This window comes from Callospermophilus lateralis, chromosome 5, assembly GCF_048772815.1.
Source record: "Callospermophilus lateralis isolate mCalLat2 chromosome 5, mCalLat2.hap1, whole genome shotgun sequence".
Lineage (NCBI taxonomy): Eukaryota > Metazoa > Chordata > Mammalia > Rodentia > Sciuridae > Callospermophilus > Callospermophilus lateralis.
The window spans coordinates 60,155,552-60,182,826 of NC_135309.1; the positions used below are offsets into that span (position 1 = coordinate 60,155,552).

The 27,275-nt window shown below is 37.7% G+C and overlaps 1 protein-coding gene across 2 annotated transcripts in view; it reads left to right on the forward strand.

Annotated features, from left to right (window-relative positions):
* Ccdc192 (coiled-coil domain containing 192) overlaps nt 1-27,275 on the forward strand; it is a 191,726-nt gene that overhangs the window by 32,153 nt on the left and 132,298 nt on the right. For both annotated transcript variants that reach the window (XM_076855913.1, XM_076855912.1), the window contains exons 4-5: nt 12,613-12,744; nt 13,544-13,600. In XM_076855913.1, the coding sequence (XP_076712028.1) occupies nt 12,613-12,744; nt 13,544-13,600 (189 nt within the window). The remainder of the gene's footprint in view (nt 1-12,612; nt 12,745-13,543; nt 13,601-27,275) is intronic.

Consider the following 27,275-nt stretch of genomic DNA (forward strand, 5'->3'; position numbering starts at 1 on the left):
ACATGATAAAAACTCCAGAGAGAATTCGCAGTAATTTATAAAACCAGTCTTTATTTCTTCCTCTCTAAAAACTTGGTTAATAATAATAATAGTAACAACAACAAAAAACTTACTTGTCTGACCAATGGAGTGTAAGGGAGCTAGTCTGGATTTTGACCTTAGATCCTGAGACTTCTGTGGATTCCATGCTGTCCTTGTTCTACTTCACCAAGTTGGGATGTCTGCTTCTTGCTTCAAGATCCCTCACTATCTGTGTTTGTGCTTTTGAAATATATATATATATATATATATATATATATATATATATATATATATATATTTTTTTTTTTTTTTTTTTGAAAGCACAGACTCTAAAATTTCACCTCTTTGGCTACCCTTAAAAAGTTCCTCCGAATGGCTTCCCTTGGAAGCACAATGAGCTGCATCATCCTGAGCTTTGGAGTGTGTGGGGTCCTCCCCACCCAGCTTTTTATATTTGATTCCTCCATGTTTATCTTGAATGTTTTGTGTTTTCTTTGGAACCCCACTGCCGTGGACACACTCTAAAGAATCCATACATGGAATTTAAATCCTGTTCTGATGGGAACAACTACTACCTGTTAAAATCCATTTGGAGGGGCTTGGGAGACTGAGGTAGGAGGATCAAGAGTTCAAAACCAGCCTCAGCAAAAGTGAGGTGCTAAGCCACTCAGTGAGAGCCTGTCGTCTCTAAATAAAATGCAAAAGAGGCTGGGGATGTGGCTCAGTGTTTGAGTGTCCCTGAGTGCAATCCCCTGAACCGCCCCCCACCCCCCAAAAAAATCCATCTGAAAATAGTGGCCTTCCTCATTAGAAGGTTGCAGGGGACTCCGTGTTTTCTAATTTCAGGGGATTGTTTTTCAGAAGTTTCCTAATTTTTGTTGTCAAAAACCTAAACCCATCAAATAAGTTTAAAGGGCTTTGCAGAAAAGGAAGATGAATGAGAGAAACTCAGACAACTGAAAGCATTTCTCCCAGGCTGAAAAGTGAGGTGCCAGCTCCGTGAATCTCACCAGCAGGGGAAGCCTGGTGCCCTATCCCAGGAAATTGCTCTCCAAGCCCAGAGAGACTGGCTACATTCTAGGAATGGGTCCTAGGCCCTAGCAGCGAAACCACACAGTGAGCACACCTGCAGAATCTATGCCTGGGGAAAATGGTTTTCTGAGGGACGACCAGGTAGGACCCAAGAGCCTCCCCCAGGGCCCTGAGGATATACAAGTCTTCCAGATGGATGAATGACATGTGGATGGGGTATCCTCAAGAATGATTGCCTAGTGATGGGGGCTTTGAGTTGAAATAAATAGGATTTACAGAAAAAGTTAAATGTGGTATTTCTCGCACACTCAAATTTCCATGTTGAGAGCAATCCTCATTGTACATGGCAACAGTAGTTCTGCTTCTTTTTAATTACTTTACTTCCAATATCAAGCTGACTTTAATTTTTCAGAACCTGACATGATCGCTTTTGGACTTTTATATCCCAGCATTGACCTTTCCCTCCAAGTCAGTGATTAATTGCTTCACCTTTTCTATTCATAAGGCTGAGGGAACTTTTTTTGGAGATTAAAGGAATCTTAGGAATCTCTATGCCTTGACCTTTTACTTCATATTTCAGTTATTGATTGACCTTTGGGTAAATATTTCTATTTTCACTCAGAGCTTAAAGTTCCTTTGTTATTCAGGGTTTACCCCCCAAATAATTTGGAGGTGTTATGGGTTGATTTGTATCCTGGTAGAATTTATGTGTTGATGTTCTAACTTCCAGTAGCTGAGAATATGACTTTGGAAATAGGGTCATTTTATACATATTAGTTAAGATGAGGCCATACCAGAGTAGAGCGGGCTCCTAATCCAAGATAACTGTTGCCTTATAAAGAGTGGGAATTCAGACACAGAGAAAACCCCATGTGAAGATGAAGGCAGAGACCAAGGAATGCCAAAGACTAGCACAAAGACTAGCACAAACCACCGGAAGCTAGAGGAAAATCCCTGAATACAGTTTCTTCACAACCCTCAGGAGGAACCAGAGCTGCTGACACCTTGACCTCACTTGTAGCCTCCAAACCTGTGAGACATGAATTCTTGTCGTTTACACCACCCAGTGTGTGGTAGTCTTTTATAGAAGCTGTAGCAGCCTATTTCAGGGTAAGGATGCCTCTCAATTACGGGCCTTTGGAGGTCTATTTTAAGATGTACATGAACACAGAGTGGATGGAATTAAACTGTTAAAAGCAGAAATATTAATAAATGTCAAAGTCTGTTTTGTCTAGATGGGGGTAGGATGAGGAATTTGTTGTTTGTTTTAACTGTAAAATTGAAATGAAACCAAACAAGTCTTGTGAGTTAACTGCACCTACAGACCTAGAGGTTCCTGTCCATTCTGCAGGTAACATAAGTAATTTTAAAAATGTTTGCCTCTGTTATTTATTGCCAGGGAGTTTTATAATTTGTAGTACTAGTTCAAATCAGCTTGCAAAGCAAAGCATTTAGCACAAGGGAAGCCTTTCTTTTTTGAAGTAAGTTCTTTTTTCTGTAGGATGAGCTCTGTATGGTTTGGCAAGACTATTTCTGTGTGTGTTTGTGTGTGTGTGTGTGTGTGTGTGTGTGTGTGTGTGTTTAAGTGACACTGGAAATTTATTCTACACACATATATATGCAGCAGTATTACTTGCTGCATATATATGTGTGTAGGTTGTAGAGCAGAAAAATCTAAAAGGACAGATAATGAGAGGAGACAAGTGACTATGGAAAAACACATTACATAATGGGGTGGTTTTCATAATTGTACTCTGAATGATCATGGAAAGAAAAGTCTTAAGTATTACTGTGGTTTAAACATTTGGATAGGTAGTGCCATTTGAGAAAAGGAAATCTGGGAAAGGAATAAGTTATGAGGAGTTAATTTGGAACACATTAATTCTGAGAGTGTGGTATGCATTCAAATGACAATATTAAGTAGGTTGTTAGATACAACAACAAATATAAATATCCTACACAGTTCTATATATACAAAAGATATAGGCTGTATATATATGTATATCCTATATAGAGATATATAGGATATATATACATATATACATATCTGATATTTATATACCATACCATGTGTATTTGTGTGTGTGTGTGTGTGCATGTGTGTATATATTTATATATATATATATATATATATATATATATATATATATATATCCCATAGGGATAGGGATATCTATCTATCTATCCATCCATCCATCCTTTTTCTTTACACACACACACACACACACACACACACACACATGTGCACATGCATAAGGATGTAATTTTTCTGAATATCCACAAGATATGTTGCCATTGGCTCATTTTTGTGTCTGCCTTATCTGGAGAACTCCTCCTGTCTGACTCTAATCTTGTAACAACTCTGTGGCCATGCATCACAGTATTCCTGGCCAGAAAGAGTGACCATAGAACAAGTGGATTGGATGGTGGAGTGCAGAAGTTACAGAAGAAAAAGTTTTGTTGGAGGAAGAGGTGATGGAAGGGATTTAAAGCCTAGGGAAAGGACTGACCATTGATAATCGGAAGAATATCTTCTCCATTTGTTCAACAGGGATACTTTTCTCTTCAAGCAACAGAAAATCAATTAAATTAATGTAATAGGGTCAGCTGTCATCTCACAAAACAATAAACTTAGAGGAGGGAAGTTTCAGAGTTAGTTAATTCAGTGGTTCAACAATGTCACCAAGAACACAAATGTGATCCATCCTTTGCTCTACCATTCTCAATATGTCAGCTGGGTCATATTTGTAAGATTTGCAACAATTTCAAGCATTTTATGCAGTGAAGATATCATCCTGATGAAAAGACATGTGCTTCCCCCTTTATGTCTTTTCAAAAATCTGGTAAAATCCTTCTTGAAAATCAGGAGTCTCTACTTCACTGTATGCCCATTCCTAAAGCAATCTCTTATACCCGGGAATGAGACAAACATGGCATGTCAGTTCGATCATGAGTCAAGCCCTAGGGCTGGACTAGGCCAGGCTCCTTTCAGCACATGGCTGTTAGCAAATGCAAGTTGGGTTTCTGTTAGAAAAGAGTAAACACAAAAACAACTACTAGAAACAGGTAGCTGCTGTAGCAAGGGTTGTATACATTTCTCCAGTGAATTATTCTTTAGTGAATTATCCCTTTGGCATAAGGGATGAAGGTAGAATATTTAAGAGAAAGAAAATATGAAGTAATATTGAGGAGGAGTCAAGAGAAATAATCATCTCAGAGAAGAGAAAAGTCAATTTACTAGGAGAAAAGGGCAATAGTGTTTAGATTTCAGGGCAGAATTAATTAAGTACTAGATTTTAAGATGAAACCAGTCAATCCATTTTTGTGATTTTCCCCCCTAATAGTACTCACAGAGAGGATACACTGCTAACAATTTTCTGTAGCTGAAAGCTGATTTGAGATTCATTTTATTTAATCTTTATTTTTTAATGGAGATAAAAGTCACAGTAATTCAATTAGTCATTTAAAAATATATAGTCCACTGACATGAATTCCCAATTTTGTATAACTACCAAACACTCTCAAGTTTCAACATTTTTCATCAATCCCAAATACTTTATACCTATTAAGTAATCATTCCCATGTCCCTTTCCCTCAATTCACAGATTAACCTCCAGTCTTCTTCCTTCTTCTGCAGATTTTCTTATTCTGGATATTTCATGCAAAAGAAATCATATAACATATGTCCTTTTATGTGACTTATTTCACTTAATATGTTTTTGAGGCTCACTTAAATTATAACAAGTATCAGTTATTCATTTCCTTTTTATGTTTGAATAATATTTTATCCTATATAATGCAATTTGTTTATCCATTCATCTGTTGATGGACATTCACTTTTTGCCTTTTAGCTATTATGAATAACCCTGCTATTGATATTTGTATACAAGTTTCTCTGGAAATGTAATTTCATTTCTCTTTGGTATATGCCTAAGACTGGAATACCTACATCATATGATAACTCCAAATTTAACTTTTTAATGAGCCAACAATTTTTTTCCTCAATGACTGCACCATTGTATATTCCTATCAGCAGTATAAAAGGGTTTTTATTTGTAACCTCACCAACACTTTTTAATTTCTATTTTTAAAATTATAGACATCAAAGTAGATGTAAAGTGGAAGATCATTATGGTTCAATTAGCATTTCTTTAATTACTAATGATAGTGGACATCTTTTTGTACGCTTTTTTTTTTTTTGCCTTTGTGATGCTATTTGTGAATGGATTTTTAATTTTCTTTCCCTTTTTGGATTGCTTATTGTTGTTCGTGACCATCATCCCTTTTTTATCCCTGTATTTCTGATTCTTTGACACCTCCAACCTTGCTGACCCTGAATATACTACCCCTTTTAGAGCTAGCCAATTTCCAGAAATAGCAAAAGACTTGCCTGAAAGCATGCCTTTTATATGCAAACTAAACTTCATGAGAATTACTTCGTGAACTAATACATGGTCTATCTTGGAGAATGTTGCAGACATTCTTTAGCAGAATGTATATCCTGCTGGGGCGGGGAGTATTCTTTATATTATGTCCGTTAGGGCTAATTGGTTTATAGTGTGGTTCAAGTACATTTCCTTGTTTATTTTCTGTTCAGATGTTGTATTCATTATTAAAAGGAAGTATTAAAGTATCCAACTACTCTTGCTGAACTATTTTTCCCTTAAATTTTGTCAATGGTTGCTTCATATATTTTAAGACCCTGTTGCTTGATTCCTTTATAATTTCTTATCTTCTTGATGCGATAACATTTTATGCATATACAATATTCTTTGTTTTATAAAAAGTTTTCATACAACATTCATTTTGTCTGATATCAGTATAGACACTAATTTCTCTTTGTTGGTATTTGCATATAGCATCTTTTTTACTTTCAACATATTTATTTCTTTGAGTATCAAGTGAGTCTGTTGTACTCAGCATATAGTTAGAACCTACCTTTCCTTTCCAATCTCTTCCTTTTGGAATGGGAATGTCTATCTTATGCTTATCCAACTAACAATAGTGGGAATCATATAACATGTTTGATTTCACAGATTCTTAGCTGGAGAGGTGTTTTGCCTCAAGGTAAATTATATTTTGATTTTCACTCATATATGATTCAGACAATTTTTATGTTAGCCATTATGCTTTTCAATTCCAGAATGTCTTCTTGACTCCTTTTTGTAATCTCTCTTTATTGACATTTTCTTCTTACTTATACATCTTTCTGATTTCTTTGACTTCTTTGCCAAGGTTTTTTTTTTTTTAACCTCTGAACATATTTAAGACAGTTAATTTAAAACAATAGTTAAATCTTTATCCAGTAAGTGTGAAATTCACTTTTTAGACTTCCTCAGACATGATTTCTGTGTTTTGTTTTGTTTTTGGTGAATATGCCCTACTTTACTTTGAAGGCTTTTGATTCTTATTTGAGCACCAGCATTTTGAATATTGTAATGTGGAAAGTCTGGAAGTCAGATTCTAACTCTCCTTCCCCAAGAATTATTGTTGCTGAATTATTGGGGTCCAATATTGCTGTATCTCATTTGTTTAATGACTTTTTATAACTACTTTTGCAATTCTACTTTCCTTGTTAGGTATGGTCACTAAAGTCTCAGTTTCATTATTTTTGTAGTGAACCAGGGGCCTGACAGAGACTTTCCTGAATACCAGTCTCATTCTTTATCCAGAAACTTCTCTGGAAAGGGAATTGTTCTGCTAGACTCTAGAGTTCTAACATGTTTATTCTGATAATTCTTGCCATCTCAATAATTATTTTTGCATTAGGATCAATTAGGATCAATTCTTAACACTCCCTGCTCTGTCATTTTCTGTGATGTCAAATTCATTTTATTTTAACCATTACTTAAATGTGTTTCTAAAATATGGCTATATCCTTTCTTGACTAAATTAATATGGTATAATGGATATAATTTATCTTTGTTTAACTTCTAATATGGTATAACACTTTTAAATGATCATTTGTTGAATATTGGCATTAATACTGAATACTAAATTCTTTAAGTGGATTTATATAGCCTCAAAGGTATAATTTAGAAGATTTTACTTTGCTTCACATAATTCTTAAGATGAATGTTGTTAATGCTTTTTTAATAATCTCCTTCCGAACTGTTAGGACTATGAAGAGAGCAAACAGAGGTCTTATGTTCAAAAAGAGTCAGAGTTAGAACATTAGCCTCCCAACATCATGGGAACCAATGCGTACCACCAAAAGTGACTAATTAGGATAAAGAATAGACGCATTTCTACTCTTTTTTTTTTTTTTTTTGTAAATAGATACCTGATGCTAAGTTAAAATGAGCTTTCCTTCAATACAGACACACTGTAAACTAAGCATTTCCTACCAAAAAGAAGAAGGAGAGGAGGAGGAGGAGGAGGAGAAAAAAGAAATGTTCAATATCCCCAGAGTTTAAAAATTCAGCTGTGATTGTGATACTCCTGCTTCACTTTTCTTGCTAAGGATTTCTTTGGCCATTCTGGGTCTCTTACTTTTCCAAATGAATTTCATGATTGCTTTTTCTAGTTCTATCAAGAATGTCATTGGGATTTTAATAGGAATTTCATTAAGTCTGTATAACATGTTTGGTAGTATGGCCATTTTGACAATATTAATTCTGCCTATCCTAGAACAAGGGAGATCTTTCATCTTCTAAGGTCTTCTTTAATTTCTTTCTTTAGTGTTCTGTGGTTTTCATTACAGAGGTTTTTCACCTCTTTTGTTAGGTTGATTCTCAAGTTGTTTTGTTTGTTTGTTTTGTTTTTGAGGCTATTGTGATTGGGATAGTTTTCCTAATTTCTCTTTCGGAGTATTCATCACTGATGTACAGCAATACATTTGATTTATGGGTGTTGATTTAATATCCTGCTACTTTGCTGAATTCATTTATTAGTTCTAGAAGTTTTTTGGTGGAATTTTTTGGATCCTCGAAGTATAGAATCATGTTAAGGAGGCATCACAATACCAGACATGAAATTATACTACAGAACAATAGTAACAAAAACAGCATGGTATTGACACCAAAACAGACATGTAGACAAGTGGTACAGAATAGAGGACACAGAGACAAACCCACATAAATACAGTTATCTCATACTAGATAAAGGCACCAAAAACATACATTGGAGAAAAGATAGCCTAATCAACAAATGGTGCTGGGAAAACTGGAAATCCATATGCAGTAAAATGAAATTAAATCCCTTTCTTCCCTGCATAAAACTCAACCCAAAGTGGATCAAGGACCTAGAAATTAGACCAGAGACCCTGTACCTAAGAGAAGAAAAAGTAAGCCCAAATCTTCCTCATGCTAAGTGAAATAAGCCAATCCCCAAAAGACAAAGGCCCAATGTTTTCTCTGATAAGTGGATGCTGATTCATAATGGGGGGAGGTAAGACAAGGGAAGAATGGAAGAACTTTGGATTGGGCAGAGGGGAGTGAGGGGAGGGGAGGAGGTATGGGAGTAGGAAAGATGGTGGAATAAGACAACATTATTACCTTATGTATGTGTATGATTGCATAAATGGTGTGTACTGCATTGTGTACAACCAGAGAAATTAAAAGCTGTGCTCCATTTATGTAAAATGAGTGGAAATGAATTCCACTGCCATGTATAACTAATTAGAACAAATTTTAAAAATTCAACTGTCATATCTTCCAGCTATTAACTTGGATTTCCTCTTACTTTGATGCCTTGCACCCTATCCCATAATTAAATGTGAATTTAGGCAGAATTCCTAAGTGTTTCCTGAATTGAGAATTAGATTTCAAAGGGCTCTAAAAGACCCATCAAGATACTATAGTGAATTCAAGATGGCAGCTAACATCTTATAATTTAGCAGTAGAGCATAATCTTTTATGTAGTACTTAAATTTAAAAAAAATAAATCTCAGATGTATAATTTTATTTATAATCTTACTTTTATTTTAACTCATTTCTTTCTCTTTCTGCCTTTTGGACTATCCAGCCATTTTTTTTTTTCTTTTGAATGGGTCATTTGCAAAGGGTCTGGGAAATACTAATTGTCCTGTGCTGATAAACAGTTTTACAATTGTATAGTGGAATCCAACAGTAAATCACCATTCCTTGCCACAACATGTCTACATGAGGAAGGAGCAATCAAATCCCTTTGTCTTGCTTTTGTGAAGTGATGACACATATGAGAATTAAGAATCAGATTCACAAAGTTAATAAATGGAAAAATCATAGCAAAGATTGCTCCTGGACAATTTGATTGTCTTATTGTAATTTTTGACAGAATTCTCTATTCATTCTTCTTGGGAATTTATGTGTGTAACTAGAGTATTACCCTATAACAAAATATCAAGGTAGCACAGTAAAGTCCAAAATAGGTATCAAGGGAATAGAGTCAATGAATCATAGGGTTAAAACTAAAATATAGATCTCCTGACTCCTAGTCAAGTTTTCTTATAGTTAATTTGAATCTGAGTTTAACTTTTCTGAGTCAAAGGGACATTCAGTTAGAAACTGTTCTAAGAAGAAAGGAAAGAGATGAAGTTGGTGTCTATATAAAAAAGGAAGCAAGGCCAGACATGGTGGTACACGCCTATAATCCCAGAAGATCAGGAGGCTGAGGCAGGAGGATCACGAGTTCAAAGCCAGTCTCAGCAAGTTAGCGAGGCTCTAAGAAACTCAGTGAGATTCTGTTTCAAGAAATTTAAAAAAAAAATGGCTGGGGATATGGCTCAGTGGTATGTGTCCCTGAGATCAAACCCTGGTACCCGCCCCCCCACCACCACCACCACCACCAACAACAACAAAAATAGCAAGATGGCAGGGCAGAGAGCTCTCAGTCTTAGAAAAGAAAAAATTCCTTCAAGTAGATAAGTCAGCCTCATTTTGGCAGGTAGTCTTAGAGTTAGGGTGTGAATATGATATGGAACCCAGCAATTGGAAGCAGACCAATGTAGGTCCAAATCAAACCCATGACTAGCTACAGGGTCTTACGCTAATTAATTTACCCCTGAATCTTTAAAATCCACCTTCAATCTTTAAAATTGCAATAACAAAAATATAAACAAGTCTACATACAGAGTTTTGAGCAATGAAATAAGGTAACATTTGTAGATATCACCTAGCAGGATGCCTGATACGGCATAGCTACCAAATAGGTGAGTTGCAGTTGTTTTTCATGCAATTTCCTCACTGTGGTCAAGCGCATAGAATTTTGGAATCAGACAATGAATTAGTAGAGTCCTTACAGCAACAAGTAGTAGGAAACTTGGCTCATATATGCTAGTCACAAGGCAGGGTGTACTTCAAGGTCAGTGGATAAAGCACTTCAAGAATGCTCTCAGGAACCCAGGGTTTCTCCAGTTCACTCTTCCTGTCTGAGTGTGACTTCATCAAATGCCTGTTTTCCCCAGTGTTTATAGGATGGCTACAATAGCATTCACATCTGGTGGGTAAAAAAGAATGTTTCTCTAACTCATCAAAATTCCTCCTGTCCAGGATGAGTAATCCAAATTAGGTCAATTTCCTTATAGAATAATTGTTGCCAGAGGAAAGCCAGACTCAGATTAGCTCAGGCCTGTTTTTGAGCCAATCACCAGCAAAGAGGACGAGAAAGGCTCACAGAAGGTCTGGTACATAGTACATACTCAACAAATGTTAATAGTCATTAATATTGTTCTTTATCCATACAGTTTCATATTGCATAATAGCTACTTTTAAAGTGTCTTGCCTTCTACCTAAAATTTTTTTAAGATATGAATATTTTCATTTTTTTATCTTCAAATTCTTACTTATTATAAATGTCCAAATTAGTTCTTTAACAAATGAATAAATATATCTCGAGTGAATTAATAAAGACGTGAAAATAAGAGACAGTAGATTTAAAAGAAAGACAACATGGTAGAGACTGGATAGAGAACAAGTCAGATGGGACATGGGGGAAGAAAGGGGCCTGAATGAGAGAGAATATATTTGAGAAAAAGTATTTCTAGACAAGGAGGTGTTCTCTGAAGACTAGAGTGGTAGCAAGTACGCAAATCAGATGCAGTTTGAGTTGAGGGCACCAGTTTACTTATGGAGGCTATGATGCAATTTGATAAATAATATTTAAATAAAACTCAGATGAATCTTACTGTGATTTGAGGAGATAGAAGAATAATTAAAATAATCACTAAGTACTCAATATGTTCCAGGCATTGTCCTGAATGTTTCTTCTTTTATAAACTCATTTAATCCTCAAAAACAACTCATGGGTTAAGAAATATTCTTTTCATCCCCAATGCATTTATACATAAGAAAATCAAGCCCAGAGAGTCTTAGCAACTTGCCCATATGCCATAGCTATTAGCAAAACTGAGATTTATATTCAAAGAATCTGACTCAATAGACTGTATGTTTAAACATTACACTACTCTGCATCTCTAATAAAATAGAAGGGTGCTCAAGAGAAGCCAGACTACATGCCTGAACCACCATGCACCCCAGAGCCAACCATGCCAGTAACTATGAGGACCACAGCAGGTCTCCCAGATCACTGAGAGCCAAAAGGCACAATAGGAGTTTACAGCACATGAGTTTCTTCTGGACCTCAGATTGTCCTTTCATAATTCCCAGCACACAACAATGGTGGTAGAGAGTGCCGACAGAAGAAACACTTGTTAAATGAATGATTGTGTAGCTGGAGCCACAGATTACAATATGTATGATGTGCTCACCTATTTCCATGACAAACTGACCTCTTCATTTGGTAAACTGTCTTTTAAAAACTTGCTAGGCTTTCAAGATGAAAAATCCTGGTTTGTAATGGCATTCAGAGCAGTGCTAAAGAGACATGGACAGATCCTCTGTGTGCAGAGGATGCATGGTGGGTTGCAGTGATTACAAAATTGTGTGTCCCTTTCCAGGGACTTTCAGAAGAGTTGCCAAAGGTAGAGGAAAGCACAATCAGCTATTGGGGAAAAAAAGGAAAGTCTAGTACGGAGGATCTCCAAGGAAATTGAGGGAGGAGGGACCATCAAACTATCCTTTCTTCAGGAGGAATCTACAAACAGTAAAACAAAGACAAAGACATAAGTAGGAATTTTGGGGGTTTGGTTTGCATAGATCTGATTTTGATCAAACTTAAAGTTGAAATTCTAGCATTTCCCTTTAGCTCCAACCACCCTGCTGGCTCTATGGTGAATGTTCAAGGGAATGAGATCTCCCATGCCTTCTAGAAGGCTGTTCTCCTCCAAGAGTTAAGTTTCTAGAACCACATGTAAACCACAATACAGGTTTCAGATTCAGCTGAATAAGTACAACCTCAAGACACAATGGTGAATGTTGATATACCTCCACTGGAAATTTCTCTGCCCATCCTAACAATGTGGTCTCATCTTTTACCTAGAAAGATCTTACTCATCAGAAATAAATTAAAACATTATTTTCCTTCATTGTCAAATCATTTGCCATCTATGAGGAATGTTCTAGAAGGTGTTTTCATATGTAATAGTTACCGATGAAAGGCAGTTCATTTATAAGTTTATCTCTAAAGGGAGTTTTTAAAATATCATTGTGCTTACATACTCTTATAAGAAAATATCTTCAGCTTGCAGTCTCTGAAGGAACAAAATCAAAACTGCTTGAACAAATTACTTGGCTGGAGGAAAAACTAAAGGCTCTGGACCATAAGGAAGCCATTTGGGGACAGCATGAGAAGATGCTTCTTTTGAAAGACCAGGTATGTTGTGGAGGAAAAATCATCTTTATTTCAAAAGTTACCTAATCTTGTACAATTCTGCAAAGCATTTCTGGCAGTTGACAGTTCATATTTAAAATCATGATGATAAATAACAACTTTTGTATTTGATAAAAGTAATTTTATTCCCTGGTGAATACTGGCATAAAAATTAATTTAGTTAGCTCCATTTTAAAGTTTGTTTGGTTTGTATTCTTTGAAGATGTTAGCTGAATTATATTTATTTTGTAAATGGTATTAGCTGTATAATTGTTTCTTAGGTTTTTTGTTGTTGTTGTTGTTGTTGTTTGTTTTTTGATGTTGAACCTAAGCAAGAAATAGTTTCTGTGTACCAAAACAAGTGCATCATAAAATTTGGCATATGTTTTTAATCAGTTATACTATAAGAAATGACTAATCTCTGGACCTTTATATATTTATCATTATATCATTTGCATCTTATTTAACCCAAAGGATTTGTGTCTGCTTTTGAAATATATGGACTTTTTTAAATGTAAAGGTGTATATATGTGTTATAAGATAAGTATTGGCATTAATATTAACACAGTAAGCTAATATTTTTCCCAACCTTTTCCTAGTTCTTAACATTTTTGTGTGTTTTGACATCAGGCTCTTCCATAGAATGAACAGAGCAGGTGCAGGGGTGGGAGGGATGATCTAAAACATCTAGCTAAGATAATAGTGCCACCACTATTACTCACAAGACTTGAGAACTGGTGCATATTTATATCTGGAATGCTTTGAATATTTATATTAGTTTCTAACCTTTTCTCCCTTTCAGTGCATTGAGAACCTGCAAGCTGAATTAAAAGCTTCCGAGGAGCAACTCATAGCCTATGTAAGTGTTTTTCTCCTTTTTCCATCCCTTTACTTATATTACTGTCATCCTGAAAATGACAGAAATTTGCCAGAAGCTATAAATAAGGTTTGCCCACTGCAAACCAATCATAAGACTAAAAATCAGTACTTACACTGCCTCTACAGAGCTGCCCTCCATAAATAAAGTTCTCATTTTTGTTGATGATAAAAATGACAAACTGAGCTCTTGGATGTAGTCAGATGGTTTAATCAAGTCTATCCTGGGGCTGGGAATGTGGCTCAAGCAGTAGCATGCTCGCCTGGCATGCCTGCGGACCGGGTTCGATCCTCAGCACCACATACAAACAAAGATGTTGTGTCCGCCAATAACTAAAAAATAAATATTAAAAAAAATTCTCTCTCTCCATCTCTCACTCTCTCTTTAAAAAAAAAAAAAAAAAAAAAAAGTCTCTCCTGATGGCCTCTGAGGAATAAGACAACTGGAAACTAATGGTAAAAATGGATGCCCAGTCTAGATTAGTGAGCAGATGGAAGGAGATATTATGGCAATTATTGACACATTGAATATAGATCTAGAGCAATGTTTTTGAATCTTTCATGTATGTAAAATTTACCCAGAAACATTCTTACAGCAAGTTGCCCACAGATTCTGTTTCCTGGATACCCAGGGTAGGGCATGAGGATTTGCACATGTACATGATTCCAGATTTAAGGGACGCTGATACTTCCAGTCTTTGGATTACACTTTGAGCAGCATGTCATCCATAATACTCCTTCTGTCCCAGTCTTGCAAGTTTGAGGCAAATGACTCCATAAACCAATCAGAGCACAGAAATGTCCTTTTTCTCCTGCAAATGCTCTCCTGAGCGAAACCTCATGAATTTCTAGGGCAAATTTTATTTATACTTCAGCCTATATTTGTTAAGAGGACAACTAGTGAACATCCCCTGTGTTCTCATGCTCACAGGCCAGTCACCCAACCTAGTGTCTTAAGAATGTCTTCAAAGACTTGCTTGCCATCCTATTAGTCATATCCTCCAACTATCTTGGCCACTGTGGGTGACCTTTAGATTAAAAAACAATGGCCAGCCATGTTAAATGGGCAATCTTAAGACCATTAAGTTATTTGCACCTAAGACCTAAGAGGCTGCAATCCAGAAAACATGCAGAAAAGACTGCAAAATAACAAATTCTGATGGCCAACCTATACGGTTTGAAATGAACTGACCTGGGTAAAATCTCAATAATTTTCCCATTTTTGTACTGGAGAAAAGAAAAGCTGATTTGCTGTGGCAGTTAGCAGAAATTTAACTCTAAATTCAGAATCATCTGTGGCCCATACGCTCATTTGACCAATACTAAAAATGACTCATGCCTGCATCTGTGGCGTGGTGACCTATTCTAACAGAAGTGTGCCTCATTAGCCCCAAATTCTGTTACAAATGCCTCTCCCTTGGCCGACCCCTGAGGGTGCCTGGTAATGACTATAGTCAGAGTAAATCCCCAGCTGACAGAATGTTACCTATAGCCATAGTCATGGAGGTTTGAGCTCATAAATTTTAAAGGAGAGCAGATATATTCACTAAGGTTCTGATATTATCTTCCAGCAACCATGAAAAACAGGAAAAAAAATGTTGTCACTGGTGCCTTAGGGGAATTCCTGTGGTATCTTCCTCTAATCACCTGGTTTCTATGGATTCTCTTTCTCTGTCATGCAGCTGCTGTCCAAGGCTTGTCTGAACTGGGATTGCTTCCTTGCATGGTGTATTGAGATTTTGCATATATAACTGTCCAACTTCCAGGCTTCAATATAGCAGTGTATTCATTAAGGTTTTGCTTAAATTCATCAAGAAAAATTTAAATGAAAACCAAATTAATAGTATCTATTAAAAGTAGACAGTATCTTCCTCTATTATGGAAATGTTTCCTATATTATCTATTTTAAAATCTCACTACAACCCAACAAGGTGAGCATTATTCAGATAAAAAAAAAAAAAAAAAAAAACACGGATCTTAAAAGTGTTAGATTAAGCCAGACACGGCGGTGCACACCTGTAATCCCAGTGGCTCAAGAGGCTGAGGAAGGAGGATGGCAAGTTCAAAGCCAGCCTCAGCAATTTAGCAAGGCCCCAAACAATATAGCGAGACCCTGACTCAGATAAAATATAAAAAAAAGGACTGTGGATGTTGCTCAGTGGTTAAGTGCCTCTAGTTTCAGTCCCCAGTACCCAAAAAAGAAAAGAAAGAAATAACTATTAGTTTGCTTGTCACACTATGAAGCCCATGATTTTGTGATCACAACTCTTCAAGTAATATTCTCTACATGCCATTTTTGGTGTCAAACAGAGTTTTCTAAAAGTTCTATCTCCAAACTTCTTTTCACTTTCTATTCACTCTTGGTGATTCACCAGTTCATAATTCTTCAGCTCTCACTTCCATGTAAACAAACAACCACCCCCACCCCCACCAAGTTCTTTCTACCTTAATCATCTCCTGATTACCACTTCCTAAGTGTTTTAATGAGCATTTCTTAGAACATTGTCCCTAGAGAAAACATTCCACAGGATATTAATTGGTATTCTAAAACAGAGGAGGGGGACCGGAAACAAAGTTAAGTCAAATGGGTTTATTTCCTACAGGATTTATCCATGTATAACCAATCCCCAAAGGTGTTTTTTTCAATCCTGAAAGATGTTTTACAATACACAAACTTGGAGACCACTAACAAAGTGTATTAAATTGAGGCACTGTGCTTCTTCTTCTTTTTTTTTATTGTTGGTTGTTCAAAACATTACATAGTTCTTGATATATCATATTTCACACTTTGATTCAAGTGGGTTATGAACTCCCATTTTTACCCCGTATACAGATTGCAGAATCACATCAGTTACACTTCCATTGATTTATATATTGCCATACTAGTGTCTGTTGTATTCTGCTGCCTTTCCTATCCTTTACTATCCCCCCTCCCCTCCCCTCCCCTCCCCTCTTCTCTCTCTACCCCCTCTACTGCAGTTCATATCTCCCCCTTGTATTGTTTTTCCCTTTCCCCTTGCTTCCTCTTGTATGTAATTTTGTATAACCTTGAGGGTCTCCTTCCATTTCCATGCAATTTCCCTTCTCCCTCCCTTTCCCTCCCACCTCTCATCCCTGTTTAATGTTAATCTTCTTCTCATGCTCTTCGTCCCTACTCTGTTCTTAGTTACTCTCCTTATATCAAAGAAGACATTTGGCATTTGTTTTTTAGGGATTGGCTGGCTTCACTTAGCATAATCTGCTCTAATGCCATCCATTTCCCTCCAAATTCTATGATTTTGTCATTTTTTAATGCAGAGTAACACTCCATTGTGTATAAATGCCACATTTTTTTTTATCCATTCGTCTATTGAAGGGCATCTAGGTTGGTTCCACAGTCTTGCTATTGTGAATTGTGCTGCTATGAACATCGATGTAGCAGTGTCCCCGTAGCATGCTCTTTTTAGGTCTTTAGGGAATAGACCGAGAAGGGGAATAGCTGGGTCAAATGGTGGTTCCATTCCCAGCTTTCCAAGAAATCTCCATACTGCTTTCCAGATTGGCTGCACCAATTTGCAATCTCACCAACAATGAACAAATGTACCCTTTTCCCCACATCCTTGCCAGCACTTGTTGTTGTTTGACTTCCTAATGGCTGCCAATCTTACTGGAGTGAGATGGTATCTTAGGGTGGTTTTGATTTGCATTTCTCTGACTGCTAGAGATGGTGAGCATTTTTTCATGTACTTGTTGATTGATTGTATGTCCTCTTCTGAGAAGTGTCTGTTCAGGTCCTTGGCCCATTTGTTGATTGGGTTATTTGTTATCTTGTTGTCTACTTTTTTGAGTTCTTTGTATACTCTGGATATTAGGGCTCTATCTGAAGTGTGAGGAGTAAAGAACCTAGATGCAAAAATCCTCAATAAAATTCTGGCGAATCGGATACAAAAACATATCAAAAAAATTGTGCACCATGATCAAGTAGGATTCATCCCTGGGATGCAAGGCTGGTTCAATATACGAAAATCAATAAATGTTATTCACCACATCAATAGACTTAAAGATAAGAACCATATGATCATCTCGATAGATGCAGAAAAAGCATTTGACAAAGTACAGCATCCCTTTATGTTCAAAACGCTAGAAAAACTAGGGATAACAGGAACTTACCTCAACATTGTAAAAGCAATCTATGCTAAGCCTCAGGCTAGCATCATTCTGAATGGAGAAAAATTGAAGGCATTCCCTCTAAAATCTGGAACAAGACAGGGATGCCCTCTCTCACCACTTCTGTTCAACATAGTTCTCGAAACACTGGCCAGAGCAATTAGACAGACGAAAGAAATTAAAGGCATAAAAATAGGAAAAGAAGAACTTAAATTATCACTATTTGCAGATGACATGATTCTATACCTAGCAGACCCAAAAGGGTCTACAAAGAAACTATTAGAGCTAATAAATAAATTCAGCAAAGTGGCAGGATATAAAATCAACAAGTATAAATCAAAGGCATTCCTGTATATCAGCGACAAATCCTCTGAAATGGAAATGAGGACAACCACTCCATTCACAATATCCTCAAAAAAAATAAAATACTTGGGAATCAACCTAACAAAAGAGGTGAAAGACTTATACAATGAAAACTACAGAACCCTAAAGAGAGAAATAGAAGAAGATCTTAGAAGATGGAAAAATATACCCTTTTCATGGATAGGCAGAACTAACATCATCAAAATGGCGATATTACCAAAAGTTCTCTATAGGTTTAATGCAATGCCAATCAAAATCCCAATGGCATTTCTTATAGAAATAGAGAAAGCAATCATGAAATTCATATGGAAAAATAAAAGACCCAGAATAGCAAAAACAATGCTAAGCAGAAAGTGTGAATCAGGCGGTATAGCGATACCAGACTTCAAACTATACTACAGAGCAATAGTAACAAAAACAGCATGGTACTGGTACCAAAACAGGCGGGTGGACCAATGGTACAGAATAGAGGACACAGAAACCAATCCACAAAACTACAACTATCTTATATTTGATAAAGGGGCTAAAAGCATGCAATGGAGGAAGGATAGCATCTTCAACAAATGGTGCTGGGAAAACTGGAAATCCATATGCAACAAAATGAAACTGAATCCCTTTCTCTCGCCATGCACAAAAGTTAACTCAAAATGGATCAAGGAGCTTGATATCAAATCAGAGACACGGCGTCTGATAGAAGATAAAGTTGGCTACGATCTACATACTGTGGGGTCGGGCTCCAAATTCCTCAATAGGACACCCATAGCACAAGAGTTAATAACTAGAATCAACAAATGGGACTTACTCAAACTAAAAAGTTTTTTCTCAGCAAAAGAAACAATAAGAGAGGTAAATAGGGAGCCTACATCCTGGGAACAAATCTTTACTCGGCACTGTGCTTCTTAAACATGACTGAAGTATCTTGCTGACACCCCAGTTCAGCATATACTAAGTCAACTTTATGATTGTCTATTCCCAACTCCAGTATATGTAGGATATGTCCCTTTGCTTATATATCCCAGCCATGGAGATTACTATCACATTACTATTATCTATTCTATGTTTCACCTACAAAACAGCTGTGAAATCCCATCTCTCTGTGCCTCCATCCTACATGTAGTTGTTAACTACAGTTAGTTGTTAATCCTTCAGTATATTTCTGCAAGTCCTCTTACTTCTATGTCTTTTATTCCATTATACTGCTACTTTCCTGGTTCTTTCTGATCATCTTATTTTGACTGGCCCCAAATAATTAATGTATGTGAATTCATAGCTTCTTATTGGTTGCCCCCCAGGAACAAGTGGCCCGCTTGTTCTGACAGTACCAGGTCCTGTTTGCTAAGAAGATAAAGGATAAAAATCCATGTGTAAAGATTTGAAGTGAGGGTTTGGGGTGTAGCTCAGTGGCAGAGCACTTACTTGACATGCATGAGACCGTGAAGTTTATCCATAGCACCAAAGGGGGGAAAAATTTGAAGTGGGTACAGAAAACCAGACAGAACCAAGGGATGATGTTCACAGGCAGAATGTGACCTACTGGAATGGCCAAAAAGCATTAAGAAACCAAGGTGTTTAGAATGGAACATTGTAGGCAGGGTCAGATTAAAAGGCCCTTGGAAATTCTGGAGGTGCCGAAGACTAGGAAATAATAAGAAGGATTAATAAGAGTCGACTGGCAGTATGTACCTGAACTCCCTTAAGTGTTTGAGTGTTGTGTTAAGGTTTGGAATTCCTGTTTGAATGCACTTTCTTAAATGTAACACATGTAGGACTTGACCATTCTGGTTTCCCTACCTTCACTCTGGATGAAGTATCCAAACACAGCCTCTACCTCTCATCTCCTCTTCTCCTTCCCTCCCCTTTCTCCAGTCTAGTAAAAGAGAGTTTCTGTCCTTCTTTATACATACAGTATCATGTGATGCCCTGTGACATTGCTTTCAGTATTCTTTTGATCAGAATATCTTCCCCTCTCCTCCTTGATCAAATAACTCTTCTCTCCTTGCAAGAACACCATGCTGGGTCAACTTGAGTCCCCGGATTACTTTCTCTGGGTTCCTATACACTCTGGGATATAATAGCTATTAAAGAAATCTTTAGACAAATTAAATTGAACACAGAACAAGTCAAAATTTGTGCAACACTCAAAACCAGAAGAGGTCCAGAGGGTTCCAACCAGCGGCAACATGAGCAGCAAGGTTTTATAGGCTGGACATAGAAGCAAAGTAGAAAAATCACCTGATTAATGGCAGCTAGACTTTTATGTTATTTGAGCTTGAAATGATGAGCATTTGCCTTATCTGGGCATGGTGTGGTCATTTTCACACCTGTGATTGGCTGTAACCCAGCTATTTGTTCTGGGGAAAAAAAATGGTCCTAAGGAAGAGAAAGGGGATCAGTGGGAAGTGGTAGAAGAAGAGGGTCAGAGAAAGCAAGGGGGTGGGGGGATAGGATAAATAATATACATGTTATTTCCATGTTATGAATATGCCACAATGAAGCTCATTGTCCTGTATAATTAAAGTATACTACTAAATATATATATACTCCCAAGTTAGGTTTCATTTTGTTGACCTACTAAGCCAGGTTGCAGTTTGTGGCAGAGAAACCCAAAGGGTGGCCTATTGCTTGTTTAATAAAGCTCAATATCTCCATTTTGTTGACAATATCTGTTCATACATCTAACCTCACTAGACTTGAAGGTCGTTGAGGGCAGTACCAAGAATGTGTGTTTGTATCCACTACACCAACTACAGTGTCGGGTTCATTGTAGCCACTCAATGGCAGTTGTGGCATTTATACATTCTCATCTGTCCATTCATTCAACAAACAATCTATTCAACATCTTCTTTGTGACAGGAGTAGGTATGAATAAAGCTAAGTCCAGAACTTGGGCAACTGAGCTGATGGAATACAATAAAGACTAAAAAAAGAGATCCATAGGATCTGCATTAGAGGAAGAGATAGCTATTCCCCAGGGATCAGAAACGCTTGTCACCTGGGGAAGATGAGTACCAGGAGTTGAAACGCGAGTGGCCCCCTCTGAACCTGGAGGTATCCTTAGTGAATTTCACATCAGCATCATCACTGGGTACCAACCGTCAGTAAGGGGCAGGAGGAGAGTATCAGGAGACGATGCTGTGTCCAAATAGCAATAGGACACTAAAATAACTGAATGTATATACCCCCCCAAAAAAAATTCTTAAAAAACTGCTCGGGCTAAATATAGCCTCAGTCTGATCCCTTTTCCCATCTCATATCCATTATATATCTGTAGCCCCCAAGGGAGTCAAGCATCCTTGTCCCTGGGAGCTTTGAGTAATCCCTTTCCACTTGGAATGCCTGTCCCTGCCACTGAGTTTGCCACATTTTCCCATTCTTGATCAATATCATTCCTTCTAGAACCATCAACCTAGAAGTTATCTCTACTTCCTCAATATTTTCATGACATTTCTCTGCACTTCTTTTCAGTTACTTGTTGCACTGTGCCCCACAACAGAATAATATGGTGTGATCTGTCTCTTCTCCAAGACTGAGTTTCTGGAGAAGAGAGAGCAAGTCTACTTTTTGCCTCTCATAGTATCTATTCAATGTTTGTATAGATTTCATGTGTGCGCAGTGGCACACACCTATAATCCCAATGACTCAGGAGGCTGAAGCAGGAGGACTATAAATTCAAAGCCAGTCTTAGCAACTTAGCAAGGCCCTAAGCAATTTAACAAGACCCTGTCTCAAAATTTTAAAAGGGCTGGGGATTTGGCTCAGCAGTTAAGCGCTCCTGGTTTAATCCCTGTACCAAAAAAGAAAGAAAGAATTGTTAAAATGGCCCAATTAAAAATAAAATTGCAGTGACATTTGTAAAAGCATACTTCATGTATCTAGAAAAGTTTGTGGAAAGAATTGTATTCCTTAAAGATGCCAGTTACATAAGGCATCGCTTTAATCCTAGGCAATACTGACAAGGTAAAACACCAAAAGGACCAAGATAATTTCTTGGAGTGGAAATACAAGGAAAAAAAGAGGAGAGAGAAAGTAAACACAGTGCTGGGAAACCCCTGCTGTAGGTGAAGTAAGAAAGTGTCTAAAGGAAACATGGTCTTAACATGAAAATGAATAGCCCGATGTCTAGTCTTGCTTTTATTCAGTTCAGTCATCTAGAACCCAATAGTTGAATCATGTTATTGTATAATTAACTAGATACCTCTGAAATGGAGAGAAGATGCAAGCCTTAACATTTCAGTTTTCATTTGCTAATATTTTGAAGATTAAAATATCATCCCATTAACTTTACTGCACCTAGTCACAGCTTATACTTTTTGAAGTATTTGAGTAGCCCCTCCCAGTGCACACAGGAGTACCCAGACTGAACCACCCACGGGGCTAAGCTGCCCCAGGCATTTGCCACTCCCTCCTACATGATTACTTATCTACTTAAGAGACTTACATAGGATAAAGCAAATATTTCAAGAAAATGTTTATAATCACTTGAAGATAATTGTGTTAAGGTAATTTGAGTAAAGACTAGGTTACCTTAAGGAGAAAATCATTTTAAAATTAATGCCTTCCAAATGGCTGAATCCATACCTTGCTTATTTTTAGTAATAGTTCTTTGTGTCTCTGCTTTGTATTCATGATCTGATTATCTGCAATAGTCCATAGATCTATCTTCCCAGTACTCATCCATCTCAACTAGACATCTCTGGGTATCTAGCTACCCACAAGACCTGACCAGAACCAAGAGTTCAGTCAATGGTATTATTTCAGAAATGAAAATCTGCATAACTGAGTAGTGGGCATGCAAGAATTGTTATTCTTTATACTGTCCTGTATGTTTGAAGTATTTAAAAATAAGCTTAAAAAAGTTAAGTATATCTATATGAGGGATTCCTTCAAATGAATTGCATAGCATGCTTCATTCTGCATGTGTCTTGGAAGTGTCTTTCAAACCAGAAGGTCCTGAGCCACAGTTCCAGGGAACACTCTTAGACTTGAAAGCTCAAGGTGAGGAACACAGGACATGGGAGGGATCAGCATTGATCCCCATGAGAATTTTCCCAAACAGTTGGTTTCAAAAATGTCCTCCTATGTTTCTCTAAAGAAGCTATAAACTGCTATTTAACTTTCTAAATTAGGAATTTACAGGAGTAACAGAATAGAGAATGAGGAGATTCTCTCTGTCCTAAAATTCCAGACCCTCTAATAATTGATCTTTTCCGGCATGGGCTATTTTATTGGGTTTTATTTTGTTTTGCTATCGAAGTATCATTTAACATACCTTAGCAATAATACCCAGATTTCCTTTTCAATTGTTTCTTTCTCATTGTGTGTAGCCATGGAGGATGTTATGGTTTAGATATGAGGTGTCCCCAGGAAGCTCATGTTGAAGCAAGGCACAAATTTTAAGAGGTAAGAAGATTATGAGCAATGTAGTCTAATCAGTGAATTAATCCACTGGTGTGGATTGATTGGGCTTAACTATACACATGTATGGTGTGGCTTGAGAAAAGGTCACTAGGGGTGTGTCTTTGGGGTTTATATTTTGTTCCTGTTGTGGAGCACTCTCTCTGCTCCCTGGTTTCTGTCCTGAGCAGCATTCCTTTGGCATGCTCTTCCCCCACCTCACCTCAGTCTCAGAGCTAAGAGTTGGCCAACCATGGACTGAACCTCTGAAACCATGAGTCACCAAACAACTCCCCCTCCACATTGTCCTTGTTAAGTCTTTTGATAACAGTGATGAAAAGTTGACTAAAACAGGGTTCTGAAATTCAAAAAAAAAAAAGGACCCTGTCAGCTACTAGCTGGGGAGTGGGCATATGCCCTAATCCAATTAGACCCTTTCTGCAGGGAAACTGCAATTAATTCAGATGATACAAGAAAGGAATAACAGTTGTGTTGATTTATTCTGCCCATGATGCCCAGGTACCACGGCAAAGGAGTTTATGCTACCAGACCAGAATTGTCCTGGATCCATTTCTGAATCAGGTTCCCGTTGCTTTTGAGAGTCACCCAACAATCCTCCCCCAATTTCCTTTTTCTTGAAGCTGGTCAGAACCAGATTCAATTGTTTATATCTGAGAAGCTGTAATTCTTATATTCTTCAGGTGGTTTTCAAAGTGTGGCCCCTGGGCCAGAATCATTAGGATCACCTGGGATTTGTTTGAACTGCAGATTTTGAGGCCTCCATTCCATATGCCCTGCATCAGAAACCTTGGGGGCAGGGATCTCGAAATGTGTGATTTTAAAAGTTCCCCAGGTGGTTCTGATGTTGGGTAACACCTGAAAAGCCCTGCACTGTCCAATAAAGCCCCTACTGCTTTCAGCCTGGACCCTGCATTCTGACCAGAACATTGTCCCTGACCCGCATCCTACTGATGAGGCCTGCCTTTGGAACCCCTTGCTTCTGCTCCTGGGAAACACCTCAGGCCTGATTCTTAGCACAGAGTGGAGGTCATAGCCATCTCAACACAAGGTACACGTTTGTTCAACTGATAAACTAAAAACGACATGATCTTCCTGCCCTTCCTCTACTAAATCCCACACTTCTGTGTGCTCTAGAAACATCACTTCACTCCTGAAGCTTGTCATGACTAAGTCTACTCTAACGTGACAGTAATTAACACCTTGGCGTCACCTAACAATACAGTTTCCTACATGCTCTCACCCACATATGTCATTTACTTTTCACAACAATCTGGTGAGGTGTAAGTATTTACCTCTTCTATCAGATGAGGAAGTGAGAGTTAAAGACACTAGGATCCCTCCTCACAGCAAAACACTTGACTAAAACACTAGCAAAAATCTTCAATACACTTATCCTGACACTAGAGCCCCGATTTCTGGGTTTGATTTCACTTACCATTCAGAACTTTTGACATACATATATGATGGCTGTGACAGTAAATTAATTTGTATAATCATTTGATCTTATGCATGATCTGGAGAGTTTAAAAATTATAGAAAAATAACAGATTTTCAAATCCTCCTGGTGATTATTGCTGCCTAATTTTTCTGTGAGACTGAAAGGGTGTAGGGTCTGAGCTGTCACTTAATGTCAGCAGGTCATTCATGACCTAGAACCAATTAATTTCTGAACATGATCCATGAAACTATTCCTGTCCCAATCAATAACTAATCGATAGCCCCTTGATGAGGTAATATTCAAAATAAAACCATGGAGCCCCACCAGGATCATATTATCTCCCTGGCCTCGTACAAAATCAAAAAAAGGGCAAAGCCACTGAGAGAAGGCTGAAGACCAGGGAAGAAAAGAAGGAGGTGAGTCATTTACATCACTCAAGCCTGGATTTTGCTAGGCACCAAAGAGGCTCAGTTTCCCTTTTCTGACCAGGTTTGAGTCTATTTTCTTCCCTAGTCTTCAACCTGTTCTCATTAGTACATCCAACAACTCAGATTAAAAGCTCCCAGAGCAGTTTATTGTGCTTTGCCCTTTCTTTGTTTGTTAATCAAAGACTCAAGATTATTTTTCTGAGGGAAATTTTGTCATATCCTATCAAAACTTCCTTTGCTCATTTCTTTCCCTAATTAAAACTTTTGGGGAAGGGGCACTGGGGATTGAAACCCAGAGATGCTTTACCATTGAGCTACATCTTTGGCTCTTTCTATTTTTTTTTGTTTTTGTTTTGAGACAAAGTCTCACGGAAGTTACTCAGGCTGGCCTTGAACTCATGATCCTCCTGCCTCATGCTCCTAGGTCACTGGGATTACAGATGTGCACTGCTGTGCCCAGCTGATTAACCCCTTTCTTCGCCTTGCACAAAACTGTATTTTTGTGATTTAATTGTTTGCTCCTTTGTATTTGTCACTCCTTAGATTTTGAGCTTCTTTGGGGTATAGCTGGGGTCTAGTTCACTGTATCTCCCCAGTAGTAGATTTTTGGGGACGTATTTATTGAACCAGTTAATGAATTGATCAGTCAGTAGATCATCAGGTGAATAGATCAATGAATGTAGGCCATCTTTCAATTCAAGAATATCAGTTCAGGCCCCACAGTTCCAAAGGACGATGTCAGTTCTAGCCCCAACCCAACTAGCCATTTGCGCCAGAGAGTTCTGTGCTCCACTTCACTCCAGCAGCTGACCAGGAGATAATATTTGGGCACTATTTAGCTTTTCAAAGCTTAGATAAGAGGAAGCATAGGATGGAGGACAATCCAATGTAGACCGTTTTCTTTCAGACAGACAGCCTAAAATCCTTCCTGAATTAAGTGAGATCAGCAGAGAGCTACATTCCTAAACTCCATCAAGGTATCCTAAGATTGTTTTTATTGAACGGCAGGGGACCATGCTAATGACTTAGTGCATTAGGATGTCTATGTCCTAAGAAGCTTGGTACTGTGTTTACCATCAGAAGATTATTGAGGTCACTTATTATTTTATCAGATGGTACGTCTTTCTGTACCAGCAACATTGATGATCCCATGGTGCACTGGATTTGATTTTACTTTGTAGATACTATTTTTGGTTTCATAAATGGTATTTTGACTGCCAGAAAGGTTATGGCGAGTTTGCACCTTACTTCTAATACCTGATTATGTTATGTTGAGGCACAATTTGTGTGAATCAATCTTCCCACTTGCTCCATCTTACTTCTCTGCTCTTAAATTCTCCTTACCACATCTTTCAGGTTCTTATTTTAATGGATCCTCATATTTCCCTATTCAAGCTACACTAAAATCTTTTGTGAAATGTATAATACAAAATTAAATCAATGTTTCATAAGGGAAGGAATCAGACTAAGTTCATATATGGCCTTGCATAGTTTTTCCAGAATTGTTTTCATGGACTATACATTCAGTTATGTTAGTGTCTTATTGCTCTTTGGCCACATCATCATTTCCTAACACTCTTCCCCGCCCTCTATTGATAATTGGTTCCCAGTGATGGTACTGACTTGAGGACCTGAAATTCACTAAGGATGCCTCAGGGTTTAGAGGGGGCCATTCTCCCCCCCCCACACAGACAACTCACATATAAATACCTGGTGCTCATCTTCCCCAGGTGACAAACCTCTCTTACCCCTTAGGGAGAAGCTAACTCTCCCTCTAGTGCAGATCCTATGGATCTCTTTTTTAGTCTTTATTGTACTCCAATAAAATTGCCCAAGTTCTGGACTTGGCTTTATTCACACCTTTTTCT